Source organism: Aricia agestis, chromosome 11 (genome assembly GCF_905147365.1).
Source record: "Aricia agestis chromosome 11, ilAriAges1.1, whole genome shotgun sequence".
Taxonomy (NCBI): Eukaryota; Metazoa; Arthropoda; class Insecta; order Lepidoptera; family Lycaenidae; genus Aricia; species Aricia agestis.
Genome location: NC_056416.1, coordinates 8,526,302 through 8,549,494, shown reverse-complemented (window position 1 = coordinate 8,549,494; position 23,193 = coordinate 8,526,302). Strand labels below are relative to the sequence as shown.

The window sequence follows — 23,193 nt, the reverse complement described above, 5'->3', positions numbered from 1 at the left end:
TGTCTGCAGCTGCCTTTGCCGCGTAGGTACACAAAACACACGACAAGAGGAGGCAGTCAGTTCAGGACGTTCGTTCTAGTGGAGATAGAGAGAATAGAGTTAGCAGCCGCCTCGCGCCGCCGCGCCGTCTGCGTTACTGCAATTAAACTGGTATGTGTGATCCACGGGCATGTCGCTCTGCCAGAGCCCGCCGGGGACCTGCGGAGCGGTCTTTCAGCCCTTGGTCCGGTTGATAATACATATTGTAGGATTCAGTTTGTGCTATTGTTCGCGGTGAAATTGACCGGTCCGCCCAGCCCCGTCATGTGCAAAGCACCTCTGATCCGACGGGCTACGCTCCTTAAAATATTCTCCGTGTTATAATACCTACATATTTTGTAAATGCTATCATATAACTTTGTGCTTCCTTTTTTAAATGTGTTGATATTTTTAACTACAGTCTACAAAATATATATTTGTATTAAACTTATAATTCTAGTAATAAATACTAAGACATATAAATAATTATCCATATTTTGCCCATCCCCCGCATTCGCCACAATTAAAACCAGTAAATAAATACGGACATAGGTACCTTGCATAATGCAGAAAGCATTTATTGACTAAACAAATTGCAGCACCATCTTGACTTGTTAAGTCAAAGTTTTTTTTTAATGAAAATAAGGGGGCAAACGAGCAAACGGATCACCTGATGGGGAGCAACTTCCGTCGCCCATGGACACTCGCAGCATCAGAAGAGCTGCAGGTGCCATTTCAGAGGGAATAGGGTAATAGGGGAGAGTAGGGAAGAGAAGGGAAGGGAATAGGGGAGGGGATTGGGCCTCCGGTAAACTCACTCACTCGGCGGAACACAGCGCAAGCGCTATTTCACGCCGGTTTTCTGTGAGAACGTGGTATTTCTCCGGTTGAGCCGGCCCATTCATGCCGAAGCATGGCTTTCCCACGTATGTAAAAACTGGTGCTCAGAATTCGGAAGTTGGGCTGCGAGTGAGATTTGGTGCACGACGCATACCGCATACCTGATACCAGAAAATATCGTTATATTTACCGGTATTTTTATAACGATATTTTTTGGTTATGTTACTAGATATCGATAAAAAAAATACCGTTATCTGGCTACCATTATGCTAATACCGGTACGTAACGCCCTGCCCGGTCGGGAGTCGGGACAGGCAAAGGGAGCGTTGGCTTGCCCATACCATTGACTTTTATAAGTGGACGCGGCATAATGGTCTCTACCAAATCAAAATACTGTGGCCGGTCCGCCATTTTATGTTCTGGTTCTCCGAGGTACATAAACTGTCAAAGTGTCGTTTTATAGGGATATCTAAATTGAAAGAAAATATTTTTTCAATATATCGATATATCGATACATCGATATTTGAAAAAATATCAATATCGGTCTCGATATATTATCGCGAAAAAAATATCGATACATCGGTCAAATTTTTCGACTAATTTGCTTTTTTTTTAAATTAATTTATAGTCCGTCAAAAAGTGAAGAAATTTAAAAAAGTATGTCCTTGGATCGGTACGTTTATATTTTTACTAAAATTTTTGTTATTTTACCGATGGCTTGACTTCGTATGTGCTAATTTAGTTAATAATTAGACAATAAATAAGATTTGTGATAGAATAGAATATAACATGGCTTGATTTTCGATATTTAATCAACATAGAAATTAGTAGATTTGACGTTTAGTGATGTACTTTTTTATCGAATTTAAAAAATATAAGATGAAGAATCTGATCAGTTATTTAAAAGATTTTAACCTTAATAGCTCACTTATAACATATTACTTATAGGTATCGTCGACAAATATCAACCGAGTGTCCCATCACTATAGACCGCCATGTTTAGTTCTTGGCAATATGGCACCGGCCACACTTTTTTGTAGTTATGTCGCTTCCATCTGTTTCCTTATTCATTGGCCCATACAGCCATTGGCATAGACACCTCACGCCAAAGAGTATAATCATAGACACGGGTTTTTTTTTTGTTTTTGAACGTGGTGAAAAAAGGAATGGAAAAAGGAACTAACTAAAATCTAGCTTGCTACATAATATATTAATCTGTGCTAAAATCTGTGGAACTTTGGTCGTGTTCGTTTCGTTTTTCAATGTACATTGCGCATGCGCAAAGTTAAAAATTAGTGTCAGTGTGAGTGTCATGTTCTAAAATCTGACAGAAATTGTTAGAACATGACACTCCATTATGAAGTTGACAGTCAGCTGCCAAACTGCGAAAAAATGAAACGAACACGGCTATTTACTAGCCTACTCTTGAAACCTCTGTGGAACTAACGCTGCCAAATGCTAATGTCATCATACAAAAATGCAAGTACCTATATAGGTATATAATAGGTGGTGGCGGGCACGGCGCTCCCGCCGCGCCGACCACCTACTTCTACAATATATACTAGTAATCTGTGCCACCTACCGCCTACGTTCATTTAAAAATTTAAGCCAATTTCAATTTGTCGATAAAATATGCCATAGATAATAACGTTAAAGGATCGGAGTTCGGACCACCAGGCGTGGTGTCAGGACCATAGATAAAGTATTATTGTATAGATGAAGTCTTAGCCCGTCATTGCGTGGCCATTTTGTGCTTATTTTCATACAAGTCGTGTGCGTTTATTTTCTTGAATATTTCTATTTGTCGATTATTTCGAAGAACATTATGATACAGGAAAGAAAGTCAATTAGTTTATGATATCGATTAACTATAGTTTATGTGATGAGAATCCGTAAAAATGCGTAAAAAGCTATGCAATTTTTATAGCTAAATTATTAATTGATGTGATATTTTTAACACTAATGCCTTATAAAGCATGAATAAGGGATTAAAAACTTATAAATTATCTTTTTAGCTTACAAAAATACCAATTGAAAAGCCCAAAAAACGTTGTTCAAAACTTACATATTTAATGTTAAATCCACGTGTTTGAGGCATTCTTTGACTATTCTTATGGTTTATTATTTAGCGGAACCACAAAACTCAACAATATCTAGCATTAAATGTTCACTACAAACCTTTATTTAACACTTTTATTACATGAAATATGCAGACCGACTCCTTTGTTATGTTTTAGTAAGTAGGACATAACATTACACGCTTTTGACGCTTATACACCGATATAAGACTCTCTTCACTCTCCAGTCTATAGTAATTAGTACCTCAATGGACACATTGTATTTAATAGAGTCTGGCTCGCGAAAGATGAGACTGGAAAAAGGCGGCAAATTCAAAAAATCGACGTATAACAACCCTGTCTATAGGCGGCATTATAGTTTTGTTCTACGAACTACGAAAAATAATAACTAAGAAACCTTATTATTCGTAGTTCGTAGATCAAAACTATAATTCCGGCTATAGACAGGGTTGTTATACGTTGATTTTTTGAATTTGCCGCCTTTTTCCAGTATCATCTTTCGCTAGCCAGACTCTATTTAAATATATTTTATAAATATTTGTTATCTGTACAAAATGTATACTCTGTGAAAGTGAAACGTAGTTTGACGTTTTACATAAATGTCATATCATCTGCATCTGTCATCTGTCACATCCTCGTCGCTCACGGCAGCACTGGGTACGTGTGCTCATGAAATTTATTTTGTTTTTTGTGTAAATTTATGTAGTTTTAACTGTATTTTTTTCTATAGGAGATAGAAAAATCGACCGTGGCGTCTTAAAGATAGATATCCAGGTTGATTTGCTACAGTACATAAGGTAAGAAAAGAAAAAATTATACTCGACATGTTCCACGTCAAATGTGTTGGAAAAAGGTGACACGTACTATCACAATCCTAGATGCCACTCGGCGTAAAATAAACTTAATATCGCGGTTAAAATTTTGAACAGTATGATATCTTAATAATAAATATTATCATCAGATTATTGCTAAAACAGAAGTTTCAAAGATGTAACTCTCTTGTTAGATCATTTAAATGTTTTCATACATTAGTGATTAGGCTATGATTAGCTTGCTCCTTCTTTTTAGTGCAACCCATAAAGTTAGTTGCACCATAAAGTTAATAGTTATACTTATTAACTTTATGGTGCAACCAAAAAATTACATAAAATAGAAATAAAAGTACTATCCTTTTTCAACTATAACTATAACTTATCATGATATCTTCACTAACCTAATTTCACTTTGATTGTTGATAGCAAAGGCCCAAAAACCGAAACCCCTATATTCAGTAAATATTTTCATAAGCCTGTGTACTTTTGTAATAAATTGTCTCTATAATAAACCTCACTTATGCTTTACTTTTGTTACCAACAACACTATTATTAATAGTTAAGCAATAAAAGGATAGAATACGAAGTAGGAAAAATAGGCTGAAGAAATAAGGGATAAAGAAAATCTTATCTTTTAATAATTTGTATTTTATGTAACATTAACAATAAATTAATGATACTGCTATCAAATTGATATGAAGAATTGTAATTTTTTGATAACGATTGATAATTTTTAATAAGTATGTAATCTGTTGAAAGTCTGAATAGGACCAGTAATGAATCTTATGTATTAATTGAAAAAAAAACCTATTGCCTGCAAACAATTGTTTTCTTTATGCAATGCATCAACTATATCTTTTTATGATTATGAACATGATGTTTTCCTGTCCATAATTTTTATGATTATAAACAGATTCACACTTACAACCAGGGACTGAAGTACCAGCTAGATACAACAATATTTCATATTACGTCCAATATCCATGCTCACACATGCCTATAAAATGAAATATATATAATTTCTCCCTTATCAAAACAACTATTTTATCAATTTAAAACATAGATAATAGAGTTTAAAACATTGAATACTTACTACATTTTATTTTGACCTTTAAACTTGACCTATGTAAATTTTATCACTTCTGATACTCTGCATCATTTATAGGTGTTATTTTAATTTTCTTTAGAAAAAATTTACCTTGAATAAGCATGATATTACTCATAAGTGTTAAATGCAAATAATAAGTGAAAATCATAAATACTATGTTTAAACAAGTGTTAGTTTGTATAAATTAATGATGTCTACATGTAATCTTTACGTCTTTTAGTACTGTAACGACTTGGCGCGGACAAGGACTGCAATAGGAGACGAAAATGATGCATCAGCAATCCATGATGGTTGGCGATATGATCCCCGTACACTCTGAAATACCCGTGCATACTGAAGAGATTAACAATGTGGCTTACGACAATAGCAACTCGTTTGCCTATGATGACCTGTTTCCAGCGCTTCCTCACTCTCAGCCACCTGTGCAACGTAACATCCAACAAGTTACTAATAAAATGCGTGTTGGATCATCCTTGCATACGCAGGTAAGCTCACTTAGAGCCTGTCCAGATGAGGCGTTTTACGCGCGAGTGAGCGACTCGAGTTTTGTGTTTTACGCGCGTACACGAGATACTAGAGCTAGCTACATATAATATATCGCGTCCAGATGCCTACGCGCTTTTTCTTACTCGCGCGTAAAACGCTTGCAATGAGCGGCTACCTTATCACGTAAAAGCAATAATCGCGCAAGCGATTGCTGGGTGTCATGTATAGTGATATATTGCAATCGTATTGTTTTGGCTGATACGTGATACGAAATTGCGATTTTGGAGCAATTATCGCGTAATTAACTATTCGCTTTTGTAGCGTAAAAATGCGCGTAAAATGCGGTATCTGGATGCAGAAATTAAAACGCGCGTAAAAACGCCTCATCACAGGCACTTAGTTATTCAGAGCTATCATTAGGATTTATACTAATTCTATAGCAAACTATGTATTTATAAAGTAGCTTTTCTGTTCAACCCATTTTTTTTAAATTAAGTATGTATTTTGTGATGATTTAAAATTTTTGTGAATAAACACACTGTTTGAACATGTGCTTGTTTTAGGTTTTCCATGTGCCATATGAAGAAAGAAAACTAGACAATGCTAACACCTTTGGTGAGGGAGAGTCACTGAGGACTTGTCAGTCTATTACCAAGGAAACCGGAGCCCACATTGAGATCTCGACCGGCAAAGATGGAAGCTTAACGTTTTTGATTACTGGCAAGAATAGTGCTGTGCTTGACGCTAGGCGCCTTATACTTTCTTATTTCCAACAACAGGTGTGTATTTTTTTTTCCTAAAATATTAACTTTGACTTATACCACTTCCTGATAAGTGCTGGATAGACTATTCACAACTTATCTGATCTGACAGATAGAGTATGGATTATCTGTCAGATAAGTTGTGGATAGCTTATCCGGCACTTATCGGGAAGTAATAAAACAGCCTCATAATCTTGTAAATAATATCTTATTTTTAAATGGTTTTAGGCGAGTAAACAAATAAACATCCCTAAGGAACATTTCCGTTGGATTTTGGGAAAACAAGGTCAAAAATTGAAGGACTTGGAAAAACTGACTGCTACTAAGATCAGTGTTCCAAGCATAGCTGACAGTAGTGAAGTAATTACGATTACTGGTACCAAGGAGGGAATCGAAAAAGCAGAACATGAGATTCGTGTTTGTTCTGAGGAACAGGTAAAAATATAGTATTTTTTACTTGCACTCATCATGATATATTTACATATTGTTGTTATTTGTATATGTATTACTTGCGCTCATCATAATTTATTTACATAATGTCTTGTCTATAACAGCATTTTAAGTTTTAATACAATTAGTAGCACAAATTATTAAATTATTTTTGTAATATGTAAGAGTTGGTTCTTAGGTAAGATCTGGAATATATTATATTAATATCAAGCCCATAACATTGATTCTAAATACCATAATATTTTGTTATGTAGATGATGACTGTGTTGTATGCAGAGGATTCCAGACCATTATAATTAATTTATTTTTAAAGCAAAATTTTCCTTTTTTTTTTTCAAATACAGTCGCGTAAGGCATTGGAACGTGTTACGGTCCCGAAGATTTACCATCCATTTATACAAGGACCGTTTGGGGAGCGCGTGGCGGCTCTTAGCGCCGAAACTGGCGCCCGCATCCATATACCGCCAGCTTCCACTCAGAGCGACGAAATTGTGATTGCTGGGGAGAAAAATGGCGTTTTAGCTGCTAAAGCTCAGATTGTGCAAATTCACGAGGAAATGGTGAGTTATAAAATAAACTTGGCCTCTGCTAGCTGAGGCCGACAAATGTTTGAACAGCGCTGAGACATACTATTAATGTATGAACATCTCTGAGGCGGTCGCTTGCCGCGGACATACGTGGGAGAGCCATGCTTTGGCACGAATGGGCCGGCTCAACCGGAGAAATACCACGTTCTCACAGAAAACCGGCGTGAAACAGTGCTTGCGCTGTGTTTCGCCGAGTGAGTGAGTTTACCGGAGGCTCAATCCCCTACCCTATTTCCTTCCCTACCTTCCCTATTCCCTTCCCTTCCCATCCCTACGCTCCCCTATTACCCTATTTCCTCTTAAAAGGCCGGCAACGCACCTGCAGCTCTTCTGATGCTGCGAGTGTCCATGGGCGACGGAAGTTGCTTTCCATCAGGTGACCCGTTTGCTCGTTTGCCCCCTTATTTCATAATAAAATAAAAAACATTACATACATTTTTATGCCGCTGCCTTCCGCAGCTAGTGACGGCCTTTAGAATCATATATTTTAATGCTCTTTCACTCATATGATTATGATTTATAGGCCAAGAAGTGTTCAACTGTGCGTGTGGAGGTTCCCAAGTCCCAGCACAAGTACGTTATTGGCGCCCGCGGTACAACTATTCAGGAAATATTAAAGGAGACGGGTGTGTCGGTGGAGATGCCGCCACCGGATTCTCCCACTGGAACAATCACCCTCCATGGCCCTCATAATAAAATTGGAATGGGTAAGTTGGGTTTCGTGGAAATCATTTTGGATTTGCTATACCTATTTTGATGATATAATATGAAAATGAAATCTGTAACTAATACAATAATATCATTTAATAACTGACTGATATGTTTTTGTAGCTCTATCGAAGGTGTGCGAAAAAGCGAACTCTGTTAAGACTGCAACTGTCGATGCTCCTACATGGATTCATAAATACATTATTGGAAAGAATGGCTCCAACATCAAGAAAATAACTCAAGATTTCTCCAAGGTAAGAAATAATTTTGAAATAAAACAATGGGTTTGTTTTGTTATAAGTACTTACATACAACACTACTGTATAAATGTGTTTAATTTAAGGCTTATAATTAACTGATCACCAGAAATAGTAACATTTCACAGACAAAAATAGTAAACGAACACCAAAATACAGACCACCATTTTAATGTACAATGATAACCAAAGATTTAACATCTTAAACCCAAAAGAAGTAAATGATCACCAAAATAAGTAAATGATCACCAAAATTAGTAAATGATCACCAGCATTATACTAGCATTTTAAAGTAAAATGATCACCAAAATTAGTAAATGATCATCAACATTATACTAGTATTTTAATGTAATATGATCACCAAAGATTTATTATCTCGCTATCCTATTTATGCAAAATGACTCCAAATAAATCATTGTTACTTAAACCAAAAGTAGTAAACGATCACCAACATTATACGTTAGCATTTTAATGTAAAATTTTAACCAAATATATTTTTATTTAGCAGATATCCTATTAAAGAGAAGAAGACAGATAGACGGACAGACATAGTTCATCGAAGTCTTAGTAAAAGAGTCCCGTTTGTACCCTTTGGGTACGGAACCCTAAAAACGGGACTCTATTACTGAGACTTTGATGTTTGTCCATCTGTCCGTCCGTCTGTCTTTCTCTAGGACTAATATTGCTATACTTTTTTTTTTTTTTTTTTTTTTTTTTTTTTCTCTTTTGAACACTGTTACTTGGCGATCTGTGTTACACAATAAGCCATTTTTATGAAGGGGGTTTGAATTATTTGGCTTTTGACAGCAGAGAAAGCTTGGTTATAAGCTTTTACTCCTATGATGGGTCAATTTAGTTGTTATTGGCCAAATCTAAGGTTTAGTGTCGGTACACTATGTCTGCTCAGTCTGGAGTGAGTGACACTGCCTGTGCCAGCAAGTCTTGATGCCAGTATGTTAGTGTGTTTTGCTATTCTTTCTTGATAGACCTTGCTGTATTTTGAGATCTCTTCCTTAACCGTGCTCATTTCAAGGTCTTTGTAAATGTACTTATTAGAAAGATAGTATGGTATTCTCAGCATTGTTCTTAGCGCTTTACTCTGGAAACGTTCCAGAATCTCTATGTTGCTGATGCTGGCAGTACCCCATAACTGAATGCCATATGCCCAGATAGGTTTAAGGATGGCTTTGTAAACTGATATTTTGCATTCTGTTGAAAGTCTAGCTTTTGGACCTATGAGCCAGTACATAGATCTGAGTTTTGTGTCAAGTTGTTTCCTTTTTGTCCAGATATGTTTTCTCCATGTAAGCCTGCGGTCTAAATGCATGCCCAGGTATTTTGCATCTTCGGCCTGAACAATATACCTATTGTGTAATTTAATTGGAGGACATGTTTGCTTTCTTAGAGTAAAGGTTACGTGGACCGACTTGTCCTGGTTTGCCTGGATACGCCAGTCATCGAGCCAGGTTTCTACTTGACTGACGTGTTCTTGTAGTTTGGCTGATGCTGTGGTGGGGTTTTCATGCACAGAGAGGAAGGCTGTGTCGTCGGCATATGTAGCCGTTGTTGTATCGTCTCTAGTTGGCAGGTCTGCAGTGAAGATGAGATAAAGCACTGGACCGAGTATGCTTCCTTGCGGGACTCCTGACAATATTTCGCATAGTGCCGAAGTCTCATCACCGATTTTTACCTCGAAACATCTGCCACTTAGGTATGACTTGAGTATTAGGAAGAAGCAGTGCGGTAATAACTTTTTTAGTTTGAAGAGTAGCCCCTCGTGCCATACTTTATCGAATGCCTGACTGATGTCAAGAAAGACAGCAGAGCAATATTTTTTGCTTTCTAGCGATCGGCTTATGGCGTCTGTGAGTCGGTGGATTTGTTCTATCGTTCCATGTTGTTGCCTAAATCCGAACTGGTGGTGGGGGATAACGTGTGGTAAATGTTGAAGCATCCGGTTTAGCAGGATTTTTTCCATTAGTTTGCCTAGTAAAGATAGCAGACTTATCGGTCTATAGGACTTGACTTCATTTAATGGTTTGCCAGGTTTTGGGACCATAATGATCTGGGCAATTTTCCATTGAGCAGGAAAGAACTCGAGTCGTAAACAGGCGTTAATTATAGCAGTAATAAAAATTACACCTTTTTTAGGCAGTTGTTTCAGCAATTTTGCATCAATCTGGTCAAACCCTGGTGCTTTACCGATTTTTAACCTTAAGATTTCTTTCCAAATTTCTTTCGGGCTAGCACTTTTAATTGGTGGGCACATTTGGAGTGGCGCATCAAGATATTCTTGGATTATTTGGTCATGAGCTGGGTTTCTACTTGGTAATGGCTTGAACACTGATGCAAGATGTTCCATGTAGACTTGAGCCTTGGCAGAGTTAGTCCTTGCCCAGTTACCAGATGAGTCTTTAATAGGTGGAATGTGAGCTGTAGGCCTTTTCAGTATTTTAGTGATCTTCCAAAGTGAGTGGTTTGTGTCCTTGTAAGGTGTTAGGTTAGCTAGTTGGTTTTGCAATTGTTCATCTTCCGCGTCTGAGAGCAGACGTTTCAATTCCTCAGAGGCTTTGTTAAAAGCTTTTTTATCACAGGGATACTTTGTGCGATGCCATACTTTACGAAGATGCCTTCTTTCACTTACTTTTTGTTTGATAGCTTTAGAAAACCGGATATCTTTGGAAAAGTTTAGCTTTGGCTTTATTATGGGCGTCGACTCATTAGCTGCTTCATGAATTAATTTTACAAAGTCTTCAATAGCTTCTTCAACAAGATCTACACTGTTAAGCGGCGTTTTCAAGTTTATGCCTTCTGTGATTTTTTCTTTATACTTAACCCAGTCGGTTTTAGGATTATACAGTCTATTTGGAGTTTCTTTTAATAAAGGCTTGTGATAAAGGTTAAGTATAACCGGTGTGTGGTCAGAGGATAAGTCTGTACATTCCTCTAGTTTTATTTGACTCTGTTGGATATTCTTCATTATAAAAAAGTCCAATAAGTCTGGGACCTTTTGTGTATCTGTGGGCCAATATGTTGGGATGCCATGTGAGGCACAACGAAGATTTAAATCGTTTACAGCAGAAAACAGTTGGCGACCTCGTGGCAAAGTTAACCTGGATCCCCAGAACACATGTTTAGCATTCCAGTCTCCTCCACATATGTATCTGGTTCCTAATGTTTTAAAGTATGTTTTAAAGTCGTCACTGCATATAGTATGCCTAGGTGGGCAATATATTGCAGACACTGTAATATCAAAGTTTTTGCCTTGGATGCAAACAGATGTGGCTTGTATCATTTCTGTTTTGTATTGCTCAAGTGGATAGTGTTTTATGTTGTTTTTTATGATTATTGCAGTTCCACCGTGTGAATTGCCAGATGGGTGATCTGTTGTGTACACTTCGTAGTTTTTAATACTAAAGTGTGTTTTGTGCGTAAATCGTGTTTCGGAAATAAGGGCGACATCAACTTTTTCTGTTTTGAGAAAATGGTCCAGTTCTTGGCGTCGTTCGTTTAACCCGTTGGCGTTCCAGGTAATAATCCTCAGGTTTATGGATTTTTCACAAGGCTTGTGACTAAGTGAATCATACGATCCATCATGTTGTCTAACATAATGCTCATTATGTTTTGGAATTTCTCAAACATCACATTTAAGAGTTCCGTAATGTTGTTTGGGTCCCTGATTTCCATATTAGTGTTATGTATATTTTGATGTCTATTTTTGGTGATATTTGCATAAGTATCTTTCGAATCGTGTTTGGAGTAATAGTTTTGTTTATTGTACATATTGTGTCTTATTACTGATTTGTTATTATTAATTTTATCTTTAGTGTCATTATCTATATTTTGATCATTCTTAATTTTCAATTGGCTTGTCTTGTTCATCTTGTTTTTATTAAGCAGAAGTTCCTTGTATTGTTTGTATTTCGTGCATCCTTTATAGCTTGCGGGATGTTTTTCTTCACAATTTGCACATGTCGCATCCGTATCTGGTCTTTTCAGGCAACTAGCAGTAGGGTGTTCTTCGCCACATTTCACACATCTGAAGGGTCTGTTGCATTGGTTTTTCGCATGACCGAATCTTTGACATCTCTTGCACTGAAGGACCTCGAACTTTTTGTATGGTGCTTCAAATGAGACTTTTGTATAATTTAGTTTATTAATTTTAAATATTTCTTTGTTATTATGTTTTGGTTCTAAGTCTATGTAGAATAGAGATAGTGGTTGTTTTGTGGTTTTGTGCCTTATGTTTGTTATATTCCTAACTTCATGTCCAAGCTCTAACAGTTCTTGTTTAATTACATCTGTATCTTCTGATGCATGGAGACCACGTAAAACTACTCGGTAGGCTCTCTCACTCTTTAATCTGTAAGTATAGTGGCTTACATCTTTAGCAATAAATGCTGCTCTTATGTTTTTATATGTGTCTATGTCTGCTGGCATAATCTATAGGCCCTAGACACAGCTATACTGTGTCTAGGGCCTAGGCTGTATCTCAAGAACCACTCTGGCTAGACTTCTAAAAATTTCACAGATTGTGTATATTATTTGTTTCCGCTCCGCTATAACGGAAACAAATAATATAACTGGTTGTTATCAACCAGTACTAAAACAAAATAAAATAATTATTTGAGAGGGGCTCCCATACAACAAACATTATTTTTGGCCTTTTTTGCTCGATATCAATAATGGCAACCGGTAGGCACGTTGATATTTTCGCAAAGTCCTTGATTATATTATGTTAACTTCAATTATTAGGTAATAATAATAATAAAAAAAAATATATTTAAAAGGGGCTCCCATACAAAAACACAATTTTAGGTCTAATTTTGTTCTATAACGGTACAGAACCCTCCATGTCCGACTCACACTTGGCTGACTATTTTGTTAATAATATGCTTACATGTTTTGTCAATCGTAATGATTTATTTGGACAGAAATATCGCATTGATTTGCTCACAAGGATTTGATGATCATTTACTATATTTGGTGATCATTTACTATATTTGGTGATCATTTACTGTATTTAGTGATCATTTACTATATTCGGTGATCATTTACAATATTTGGTGATCATTTACTATATTTGATGATCATTTACTATATTTGGTGATCATTTATTTGGTGATCATCCATACTAATATTATAAATGTGAAAGTATCTCTGTCTGTCTGTCTGTCTCGCTTTCACGCCAAAACTACTGAACCGATTGCAATGAAATTTTGTACACAGTTATTCTAGAGTCTGAGAAAGGACATAGGCTACATTTTGATGTGGGAAAATATCTTATTTCCATGAAAATATCGATGAAAATTAATTCGCATTGCGCGTGGCCAGCGCTCATCCCGGGGGTCCTGGGTTCGAGTCCCGCAGGCGGAACAAAAAGTTTTCAATGTTCCTGGGTCTTGGATATGTATTAAAATAATATTTCAAAAATCTTAAATATATTTTATGTATAATATTATTAAAAAATCCAGAAATATATTGATGCAATGAACATTTTAGTTCTAATACGATTCAACAGATGGCGTTTTATTTTTTACTTCATTGTAACATAGAACTAATCATACTTATAATAATTAGTTATTATGTTTTTGTTTATAGTTTTTAATACGTAAGAATAATATGTTTAATAATATTATTACTTGGTATAATAATAATCAATCTATCTTATCTTATAGAACTCCTACTGCATTTCTAATATAATATATTAGAAATGCATGCATTATGAATGAATGAATATACTTTATTGCGCACATCACAGTTACAAACACACACATAAAATAAAGAACATATAAAATGAAGAGTTGACAACAGATGGCGGTCTAAAATAAAGGAGTTCGAGTGTTGTACCGTGTTGGCCTGTATTCCATCCAGAAAATATATCAATGCAATCAACATTTTAATTCTAATATATGAAAACAGATGGCGTTTTATTTTTTACTTCATTATTGTAACAGAACTAATCATACCTACTTTATTATATATTGTTTTTATTCATAACTAGAAGTTGCCCGCGACTTCGTCCGCGTGGAATTTAGTTTATAGCGCGCGGTGTCAACAAAATTTGTGTCAAATTTAAAAACTTTTTAAAACCCTGGTAACTGGTACCCCTCTTAGGGCCGCGCTACACCGGAATGGCAGCGCTGAAAGTGCTCGCCTCGCCGCTGCCATTCCGGTGTAGCGCGGCCCTTAATTAATCAAAATACCCAAAAACAGCTGTGCAGTGTGCACATAATCTATACTAATATTATAAATGCGAAAGTATCTCTGTCTGTCTGTCAGTCTCGCTTTCACGCCAAACGCCAAAACTACCGAACCGATTGTAATGAAATTTTGTATACAGATAGTCTATAGCCTGAGAAAGGACATAGGCTACTTTTTTACTGAAGAAAGGCTTGTAAGGGGGTGAAAATGCGTAAATTTGTTCAAATTAAGTTAGTTCCAAAAATTCATAATAGATGGCGCCGTGCGTCTTCTACATCGCACTGACGCTTGCTCAAAAGTCTTTCTATAAGAGGTGGTATCATCTTCCATGATTTTTTTCGATTGTTGATCTATTCTACGGTAGGTATCAAATAACTCAGTACTTTATCTGTGCAGTGACGTAACCTTAAACCTATCAATGATAAATAGTTTATGGGTAAAGTTGTGTAATTGGGGGGCTAAATAAGCTTTAAAATTTGGCATAAAATGTAAAGTTTAATATAAAAAAATTAAATACTTATTGTGTGCACACTGGACAGCTGTATTGATTTAAGGGGTACCGGGGTTTTTTTATAAAAGCATTTGTCACCAATTTTGTTGACATCGCGCGCTATAAACTGAAGTCCACGCGGACGAAGTCGCGGGCAACAGCTAGTTTACTATATTTGGTGTTCGATTACAATTTGAAGTGTTGTCATGACTAAAATAGCTGGTAGTATTGCAATTTTCGACTTTAATTTTTTGGTGTTAATTGTCTTTTTTTGGTAAACAAGTTTAGGGTATCAGTGCATTTTTTGGTGGTATTATATTTGTTCTCTTAATTTAATAGGTACATGTCGACATAACTCACTCTGAAGACAAGGTTAAGATTGATGGACCTCCAGAGGAAGTTGAGCGGGCGCAAGTGGAACTGGACAACTTTGTCAAGAACTTGCTCGCAACACTCACATATGTTGAACTTTCCGTTGATCCAAAATTCTTCAAACATATTATTGGCAAAAGCGGAACAAATAGTAAGTCACAATTTTATTTCGTATGAGTTAGTTGGGTTATAATCCAAATATATTCAGTACAGAGCACTTTTTAAAACAATAACACTAGCAGGTAGCAACTCTTATCAATTTGTAATAATATTGTACCCCACATAGATAAAATGATGCAGTGTGACATCATTGCAAAGTCATTCATAGTAAATAGTAATTAGCATTTAATTCTGAAACTTACAAACTTACCATTTTTGTTTTTTTTCCAGTCAACAGACTGAAAGTTGAGACCAACGTAGTTATTAATATAATTGAAAATGAAGGAAACAATATAATAAGAATAGAAGGGAGGAAGGAGGGTGTGGCGGAAGCTGAAAAAGAGTTGAGGGAAATGGTAAATAAACTAGAGAACGAAAGAACTAAAGAAGTTTTTGTTGATCATAGATACATTAAGTCGTTGATTGGTGTAAGAGGCGATAAGATTAAGGAAATACGCGAGAAATTCGATCGCGTCCTTATCAGCTTGCCCGATCAGGGTCAAAAACGAAGCCCCATCAAGCTGAGGGGCCCCCAGGAGGACATCGAAAAATGCGAAAAGTACCTCCACAAACTCATGAAAGAAATTGCGGAATCGTCGTACGTCCAAGAAGTTCCTATATTCAAACAATTCCACAAATTCATTATCGGTAAAGGTGGTGCTAACCTTCGAAAGATACGCGACGAGACGCAGACGAATATCGATCTCCCGGCCGAAGGCGACGACAGCGACGTGATAACGGTAAGAGGTAAACGCGAAAACGTCGAGGAGGCCGTCAAGAGGATACAGCAGATTCACAACGAGAAGGCCAATATCGTCACGGAGGAGGTGACGATCGCGCCCAAATATTACAACTCCTTGATCGGGGCCGGCGGGAAACTCATTCACTCGATCATGGAGGAGTGCGGGGGGGTGCTCATTAAGTTCCCGCCGACCGATAGCGACAGCGACAAGGTCGTCATCCGGGGCCCGGTGGAGGACGTGGAGAAAGCCAAGCAGCAGCTGCTCGCCCACGCCTCGGAGCGCGAGCTGACGTCGCACACGGCGACAGTACGCGCCAAGCCCGAACACCACAAGTTCTTGATCGGCAAGAGCGGCGCCAATATCAAGAAGATTCGCGAGCAAACCGGCGCTCGTATTATTTTCCCCACGGAAAAGGATGAAGATAAGGAGGCCATTTTCATTATCGGTTAGTGGCTTTATCATTTAATAAAATTATTACAGTAAATATTTGATTAAGCATATTTGATTAAGTAAATATTTGAATAAGCAAAATTTTACATTGAGTAACTGATTGTGTTTACCGATGTTTTTTTTTTTACTAGGACGCGAGGAGCAAGTTGAAGCGGCTCGTAAGCAGTTGGAGGTGGCTGTGGCAGAAATCAGCAACGTATCGGAGGGAGAGATGTCCGTGGATCCCCGCCACCATCGCCACTTTGTCGCGCGTCGCGGCGAGGTGCTGCGCCGTATCGCCGACGACTGCGGCGGTGTACAAATCTCCTTCCCGCGTCAAGGCGTCAACAGCGACCGCGTCGTGCTTAAGGGACCAAAGGACTGCATCGAAGCGGCCAAAACACGTATCAACGAAATTATCGAAGATCTAGAAGCTAAGGTATTATTTATTGATTTTTATCGTAGAACACAGAAATAAATATGTTATAAATCGTCTCTTATTTCTTAAGGGCTCCCACACACATATCTGCGAAAAAATGACATTACGATGCGATGCGAAATCGCAGTTTTGTGTGAGAGATAAATACCGCGCCTGGCTCCCATACAAAAAACACAATTTTCAGCCTATTTTTTTTTACTCAATTGTGGTACGAAACCCTTCGTGCGCGAGTCCAACTCGTACTTTGCCGATTTTTACTGTATTAATAACATTGCATGTGTCCAAAATATTTATGTGATAGCTTATTAGTCATTAATTTTGCAGGTTACAATTGAATGTATTATTCCACAAAGACACCATAGGACAGTAATGGGTGCGCGTGGAGCCAAAGTCAAGGACATCACATCCGAGTTCGACGTACAAATCAAGTTCCCCGAACGGGACATGACTGAAGGTGCCGATATCCCTGTGAGGAATGAGGAGTCATCGGAACCGACATCCAACGATATCATTAGAATCTCAGGACGCCCTGAGAATTGTGAAGCGGCAAAGAAAGCTTTGCTCGATCAAGTAAGCTCCTTTGAACACATACTATTATATAATATGTTACTTGTTAGATATTGTCTCTGTTACATAGCATATTTATCGTATAGTCGTCAAAAATACGACGATGATTAATAGCACACCAAAACGCATCTTATAAAATTTAAGGATTTTCATCAATTATATGTGTGGAAACAATTCAGTATACCAATTTAAACTACTGTCGTATCAATAATTGTATCCCGGAAGACGATTGACTTAAATTAAATTGAGATTTATTTAATCACTGTATATTTATCTGATATTTGCCTAACGGAAAACACGATTCACTTATTTTGACTCAATAGTTATATTTTTCGAAATTATGAATCTTTCTGGGCTTTTCAACAAATATCTGTTACACTTATTGAGTTACTATCATTAAATAACAAGCACTAGTACAATCACATACTTTATAAAATAATGGCTAAAGGAAATATTAGTATTGTCATTAATTTTTAAGTTAAATCATCAAAAAGTTTTAGGACTTAGGACTTTTACTTTCGTACTATAATGCGGGAACCGTTGGTACGCGATATTGTTCATTATTAGCTGCGGCGCAAAGTACAATCCTCCTGGGTACGATTCATGGAATCATTATATCACGATTGGATGATAGTGGGGTGTGAAGGCGAGGCTAGCGTGCTTTGATATTTTTGGCAGCAGGCTCTTAACATAAAAACGTGTTTTAGGTGCCAATAACGATTGACGTGGAGGTTCCAAATGAATTGCATCGTCTTCTTGCTGGTCAGAAGAGAAGAGAACTGATGCAAACCTATGATGTTCACATCTTAATGCCGCCGAACGATGATAACAGCGACATTGTCAAGGTAAAATCGTAAAAATTATTATAAAACTATTATAAACGCAAATAAGTGTTTTTAAATATCTAAGCCTAGATTTCTAGCAAATAACTTGCATAATATTGAAATCAAGCAAGCCAATTAGAATTTAAATCATAACTGAGATGCTAATTAAATATTACAGGTAACAGGAACACCAACTAATGTTGAAAAAGCTAAGGCAGCACTTGCTGATAAAATTGTAGATATGGAAAAGGAGAAAGAGGACAGACTGCTAAGGTAAGATTTTGAGCAATTTTTTTTTTAATTAAGCGTAAAAATTAAATTAAGGTTTCAGACGTATCTTTTTACTTCAATAGGTTAAGACCCAATTTCACCAACCTCTGTTTGTTAAATCCTAACAAGGCCAAAACAAGGCATTACTTCACGTACCTTGGAAAATTAAACAGACTGTTAAAATAATTATGTCCCACAGTAAAAATTTAACAGCGGATTAGTAAATGCAATGTTAAGTGAACAACGAGTGAACAACTATCAATTCGTTCATTCTTGTTATAAGGCGACGAAATTGCAATGTACAAGATTAATACGACATGTTTGCTGCAATGTGTCACTTTCTTCCTTATTAGTATAATAGTAGATAATGCGACCAAATTAAAATATCACTGATCGCATACATTTGTTACGCTATAATAGTTCTTCTTAATTTACCAGGTTAATAATTATTATTTGTCAAAGCTGAAAACATGAATCATAATACAAAACTTTTATTTACATATTTTGGTTTGGTAATTTTGATACGAGTTAGTATATTTGCAATGTCAACGAAAATCCGAGGACTGAATTTTTGACAAAGTGAAAATAAATAATTATTCATAACTATGAAAATAATTAATAATAAGGACGTAGCGGAAACATGGCGGAAAGACTCAAAAGTCAAAACAGATTCTTTTATTGATATTGCATATTATTGTCTTTGAAAGTTGTTATTTTGACTCATATAATAGCCTGTTAAATATTTAACGGACCTCCACAGCAGGAATTAAATTTAACACCGTGTTAGGTTAGGTTATTTAACATGACATTAGGGCATGCTGGAACGCTCGATAGCTCTAACAGGCCATTAACTGATTTAACAAGCCATTATTTATTTAACATTGCTTGATGAAACTGGGTCTAAGTAATTTATTTAGAAATTCTAAGTGAAATAATAGTGTGTACCTATATTGAACGAAAATTTAATTTTTAGATCATATGAATTAAAATTTAAAGTGGATCCTGAATACCATCCTCTCGTGATCGGCAAAGGTGGTTCCGTGATAACAAAAATAAGGGCCGACTATGGTGTACAAATAAACCTGCCCAAACGCGGAGAGCCTGATGATGACATCATCACTATTCAGGGGTACGAGGAGAAGGCGCATCAGGCAAAAGATGCTATAATGGCCATCGTCCATCAACTTGTAAGTAAAAATTACACTATGAGCATAGCTGGGCATTAACTCGTTAATCCGTTAATCGTTAATTAACGAAGTTAACATTTTGATTAATGCATTAACTTTTAAGTTAAATTTAGAAAATGTTAACGGACACGTTAACTTCCGTTAATTTGTAGAAGTCCGTTAATCGTTAATCCAATTCCTACTATTTACCGCACAGCACCGCGGCGTGGCGCGAAAAACAGTTTCAAGTCTGTCTCTCAAGAAAGAGTAGACGCAGTACAAAATTTTCTAAACGTAATCACGCTCAAAAGTTGTTTTTTCCTCTTTGTTTTTCCACAGAGAACGCTTATAAGTACACTAATATACCTTGCACATTTTATCTCAATTTAATAATGCATATTATCTTTTTTTCCACGGGTAAAGACATTTTAACACCAAAACGAGCCTCGCTTTAAAGACGAGAACTTCAACTTCATAAAGGGGAATATGCACCTTATGCCCGAATATTAAATAATACATTAGAATTATATGAATATTTTTTTTGTTTCTAACCTGTTAACTTCCAGAACCTAAACCAACAGGTTTTTGAATAAGTTCACTAACGCAACAATATAAAAATGCAATTTTACATAAATTAACGGATTAACGTTAACTTGCGTTAATTCTTTCGAGATGTAACGCTTTAACGTTTAACGAAGCTAACTTTTTTTGTAGCGGATTAGCGAAGTTAACTACTTGGTTAACGGTGCCCAGCTATGACTATGAGTAATTATGTTATGACACACATTTAACTCCCAGTTTTTCGTAACATTGCTATAAGCTTTTAGTTGTTAGTTTTTATATTATTTAGACCTTGCAAAAAATTTGTGACAAGGTTATATTATTATTATAAATGTTTTCTTTCTTTTCCAGGATAACCAATTCAGGGATGAGGTTGATATCGATCCTCGCGTCCACAGGCGGCTCATAGGGCTCCGTGGCAAAAATATCAGGCGTATCATGGACGAGTACAAGGTCGACATTCGCTTCCCCAAACAAGGCGATGACAGCATCGTCGTGATTACCGGCGACGAGGACAACGTTCTCGATGCGAAGGACCATCTTTTGAATTTGGCTGAAGAATATGTAAGTGACATAGCAATTAACAATGCTATGTTAAAGTGAATCTTTTTAGTTTTTACTCATTTTATATCAAACGATCTGCTACTTACGATGCTGCTAAACCAAATCTTAACGAGTTTATTTTCTCTTATTCTCAGTTGCAAGACGTCGTCGATAGATATCAGAGGCCCGCTGCACCGTCCCTCGACTTCGGTGAAGTGCTCAGTGGCGAAAGTGCCAGCAGCGGCGTTGGGACACAAAACTCCGCTGGTTTCGTAGTTAAGGGAGGCCCCTGGGAGCAGCGGGCCCCGGACACGGCGTCCACTCACGACTTCCCCAGCATGCCCTCGGGTCCCCGCGCCGCTCCCGCGCCCGCCCCCGCCGCGCCCTCCGCGCCCGCTGCCTGGGGCCCCCGCCGCTAGTGGACTATTCGAAACACTACTAATCTCATTGAATAAAAAGCTTATTTTTGTCAAAATATCAACATCACATATTTGCCAGTTTATGAATTTACATAGCCGATATATCAAGTGTAGGCTCCCTAACGATAATACAATATTATGTAGACCAGAATGTTTCTATGTATTCCATATTTCATTCGATTTTCTTCTTTACGATATTTAACTGGTTATTAATAGAGTCCTATTTTGTTTCATATTTTACAAAGTAAATGAACCAATTGATTTCTATTTTTCTTTACTATTAGTAATTATTGATATATTTTTAAATAGGTTATATCCATCAATTTATACAAAATAATAGGCATATCTAGACAAACATTATATTCATAATCTAGGTTAATTATATATATTAGCGTTATGATGATTTTAGTTTTTTTTTTTTTTGCAATCATGATTTATGATATTAATTGTTTTGTTTTGAATTGGCCTAAAATATTATTACTTTTATAATGTATTTTCATTGCAATGATTTAAAATTATGTATTCTACAAAATATGCATGTGTACACCTATTATTAATTATCTTTATTTTGTTTTTATTAGGGTATTATAGTACATATCTAAATATTTTTTATTATGTTAGAATAGTTTTTTTGATGCTTATCGGTATGTTGTTCAAAACATTTTAATATTATGTGAATGTTTTGCTTTTACTTTATTAGAACATTGCTGAAAGTTCTCATAAAACAAATGTATACAAGTTAATAATAAATAATAATATTAATTCATGAAGCCCTAAGCGGCCGTAACAATAGATAAGCTATTGTATCTCGTTATTCCACCATCGATGGGTTAAGAGGTTACCAAGTTTAATAAATTTAATATTGGGCCTCAGACATGGAAACACCATAATCCCAGTTTGCATAATATTCATAAATTGAAGTGTTCATATTTCACTAACTATACTTAATTGACTGTAACTAGAACCGTCTAATCTGAATATCTATTTTTTTTTTCAGAGCTCTTCAAATGTGTTAAATTTATGACCTTGTACTTATTGAATAACATAACAATGGATGCGTAATAATAATACTATTGTTTTTTACATGTAATGTTTTAAGCGTTATATTAAGACAAGAATGAATATTTTTACAAAAATAATTTGTACATAGTTAATTGTGTTTGAACTATTAATAAAATCTTTTACAAGAATTAATTAGTCTTTTAAAGTCATTCCCTACCCTACCAGATTCCTTTCCTCAGCTCTTTGTGCCATTGTCCCTCAGCAAGGTTAGCTCAACTTAGGGTCAATTTATAATAGCGCAGAGTGGAAGCGTCAAATTCGCATCAAGTCGAAAAATGCGCGTGAATTAGCCAGAGTGCCTACAGTGATGACTGATGACGCCACAGAGTACTTATTGATGACGCGTAGATTCGCTTGGATGCTCGATAATACGCGCGCACCAAAAAGCGGTGGTCAAGCGAATTCACAAAAGAACACGCGGACGCGCGCACCTTTTTAAATTCTCAGAATTGTAATATGTGCGTTAAGAGGAGTCCACACCGCCGTTTTTCCATACAAAACGTTGTCCCCTATTTCCTCCCTGGATGCCGATGCCGGTAGAGTTATGATTTTTTTCCTGAATATATGTATAGTCTGTCAGGAACATTGAGATACTATAATAATTTATCTAAGGTCAAGAAAGTGAATAAATTAAAAAGTGGCAACATCGTCGTGCCATCCCTTTCAAATTACCTATCTAAGAAAAAAGGGATGACACTAAGATGTTGCCACTTTTTAATTTCTTCACTTTCTTGACAGACTGTAGAGTGTAGTATCCCTAACTTCCCTAAGTAGTTAGTAGTATAAGACTATAAGTAATCTGTGGTAGTATGTGATTCATGAATCATTGGCTGTATGGGCA

At 36.5% G+C, this 23,193-nt stretch overlaps 1 protein-coding gene across 1 annotated transcript; it reads left to right on the top strand.

Annotated features, from left to right (window-relative positions):
• The first annotated feature begins 3,542 nt into the window (after positions 1-3,542).
• Positions 3,543-21,646, top strand: LOC121731516 (vigilin). Its single transcript, XM_042120963.1, has 17 exons — positions 3,543-3,593; positions 3,667-3,733; positions 5,077-5,341; positions 5,906-6,121; positions 6,332-6,538; positions 6,898-7,113; positions 7,664-7,847; positions 7,972-8,102; positions 15,138-15,321; positions 15,561-16,517; positions 16,654-16,940; positions 17,265-17,510; positions 18,215-18,352; positions 18,510-18,604; positions 19,575-19,788; positions 20,680-20,892; positions 21,027-21,646. The coding sequence occupies exons 3-17, from the start codon at positions 5,123-5,125 to the stop codon at positions 21,288-21,290; spliced, it is 3,771 nt and encodes a 1,256-aa protein (XP_041976897.1). The 5' UTR covers positions 3,543-3,593; positions 3,667-3,733; positions 5,077-5,122; the 3' UTR covers positions 21,291-21,646.
• Positions 21,647-23,193: the final 1,547 nt, after the last annotated feature.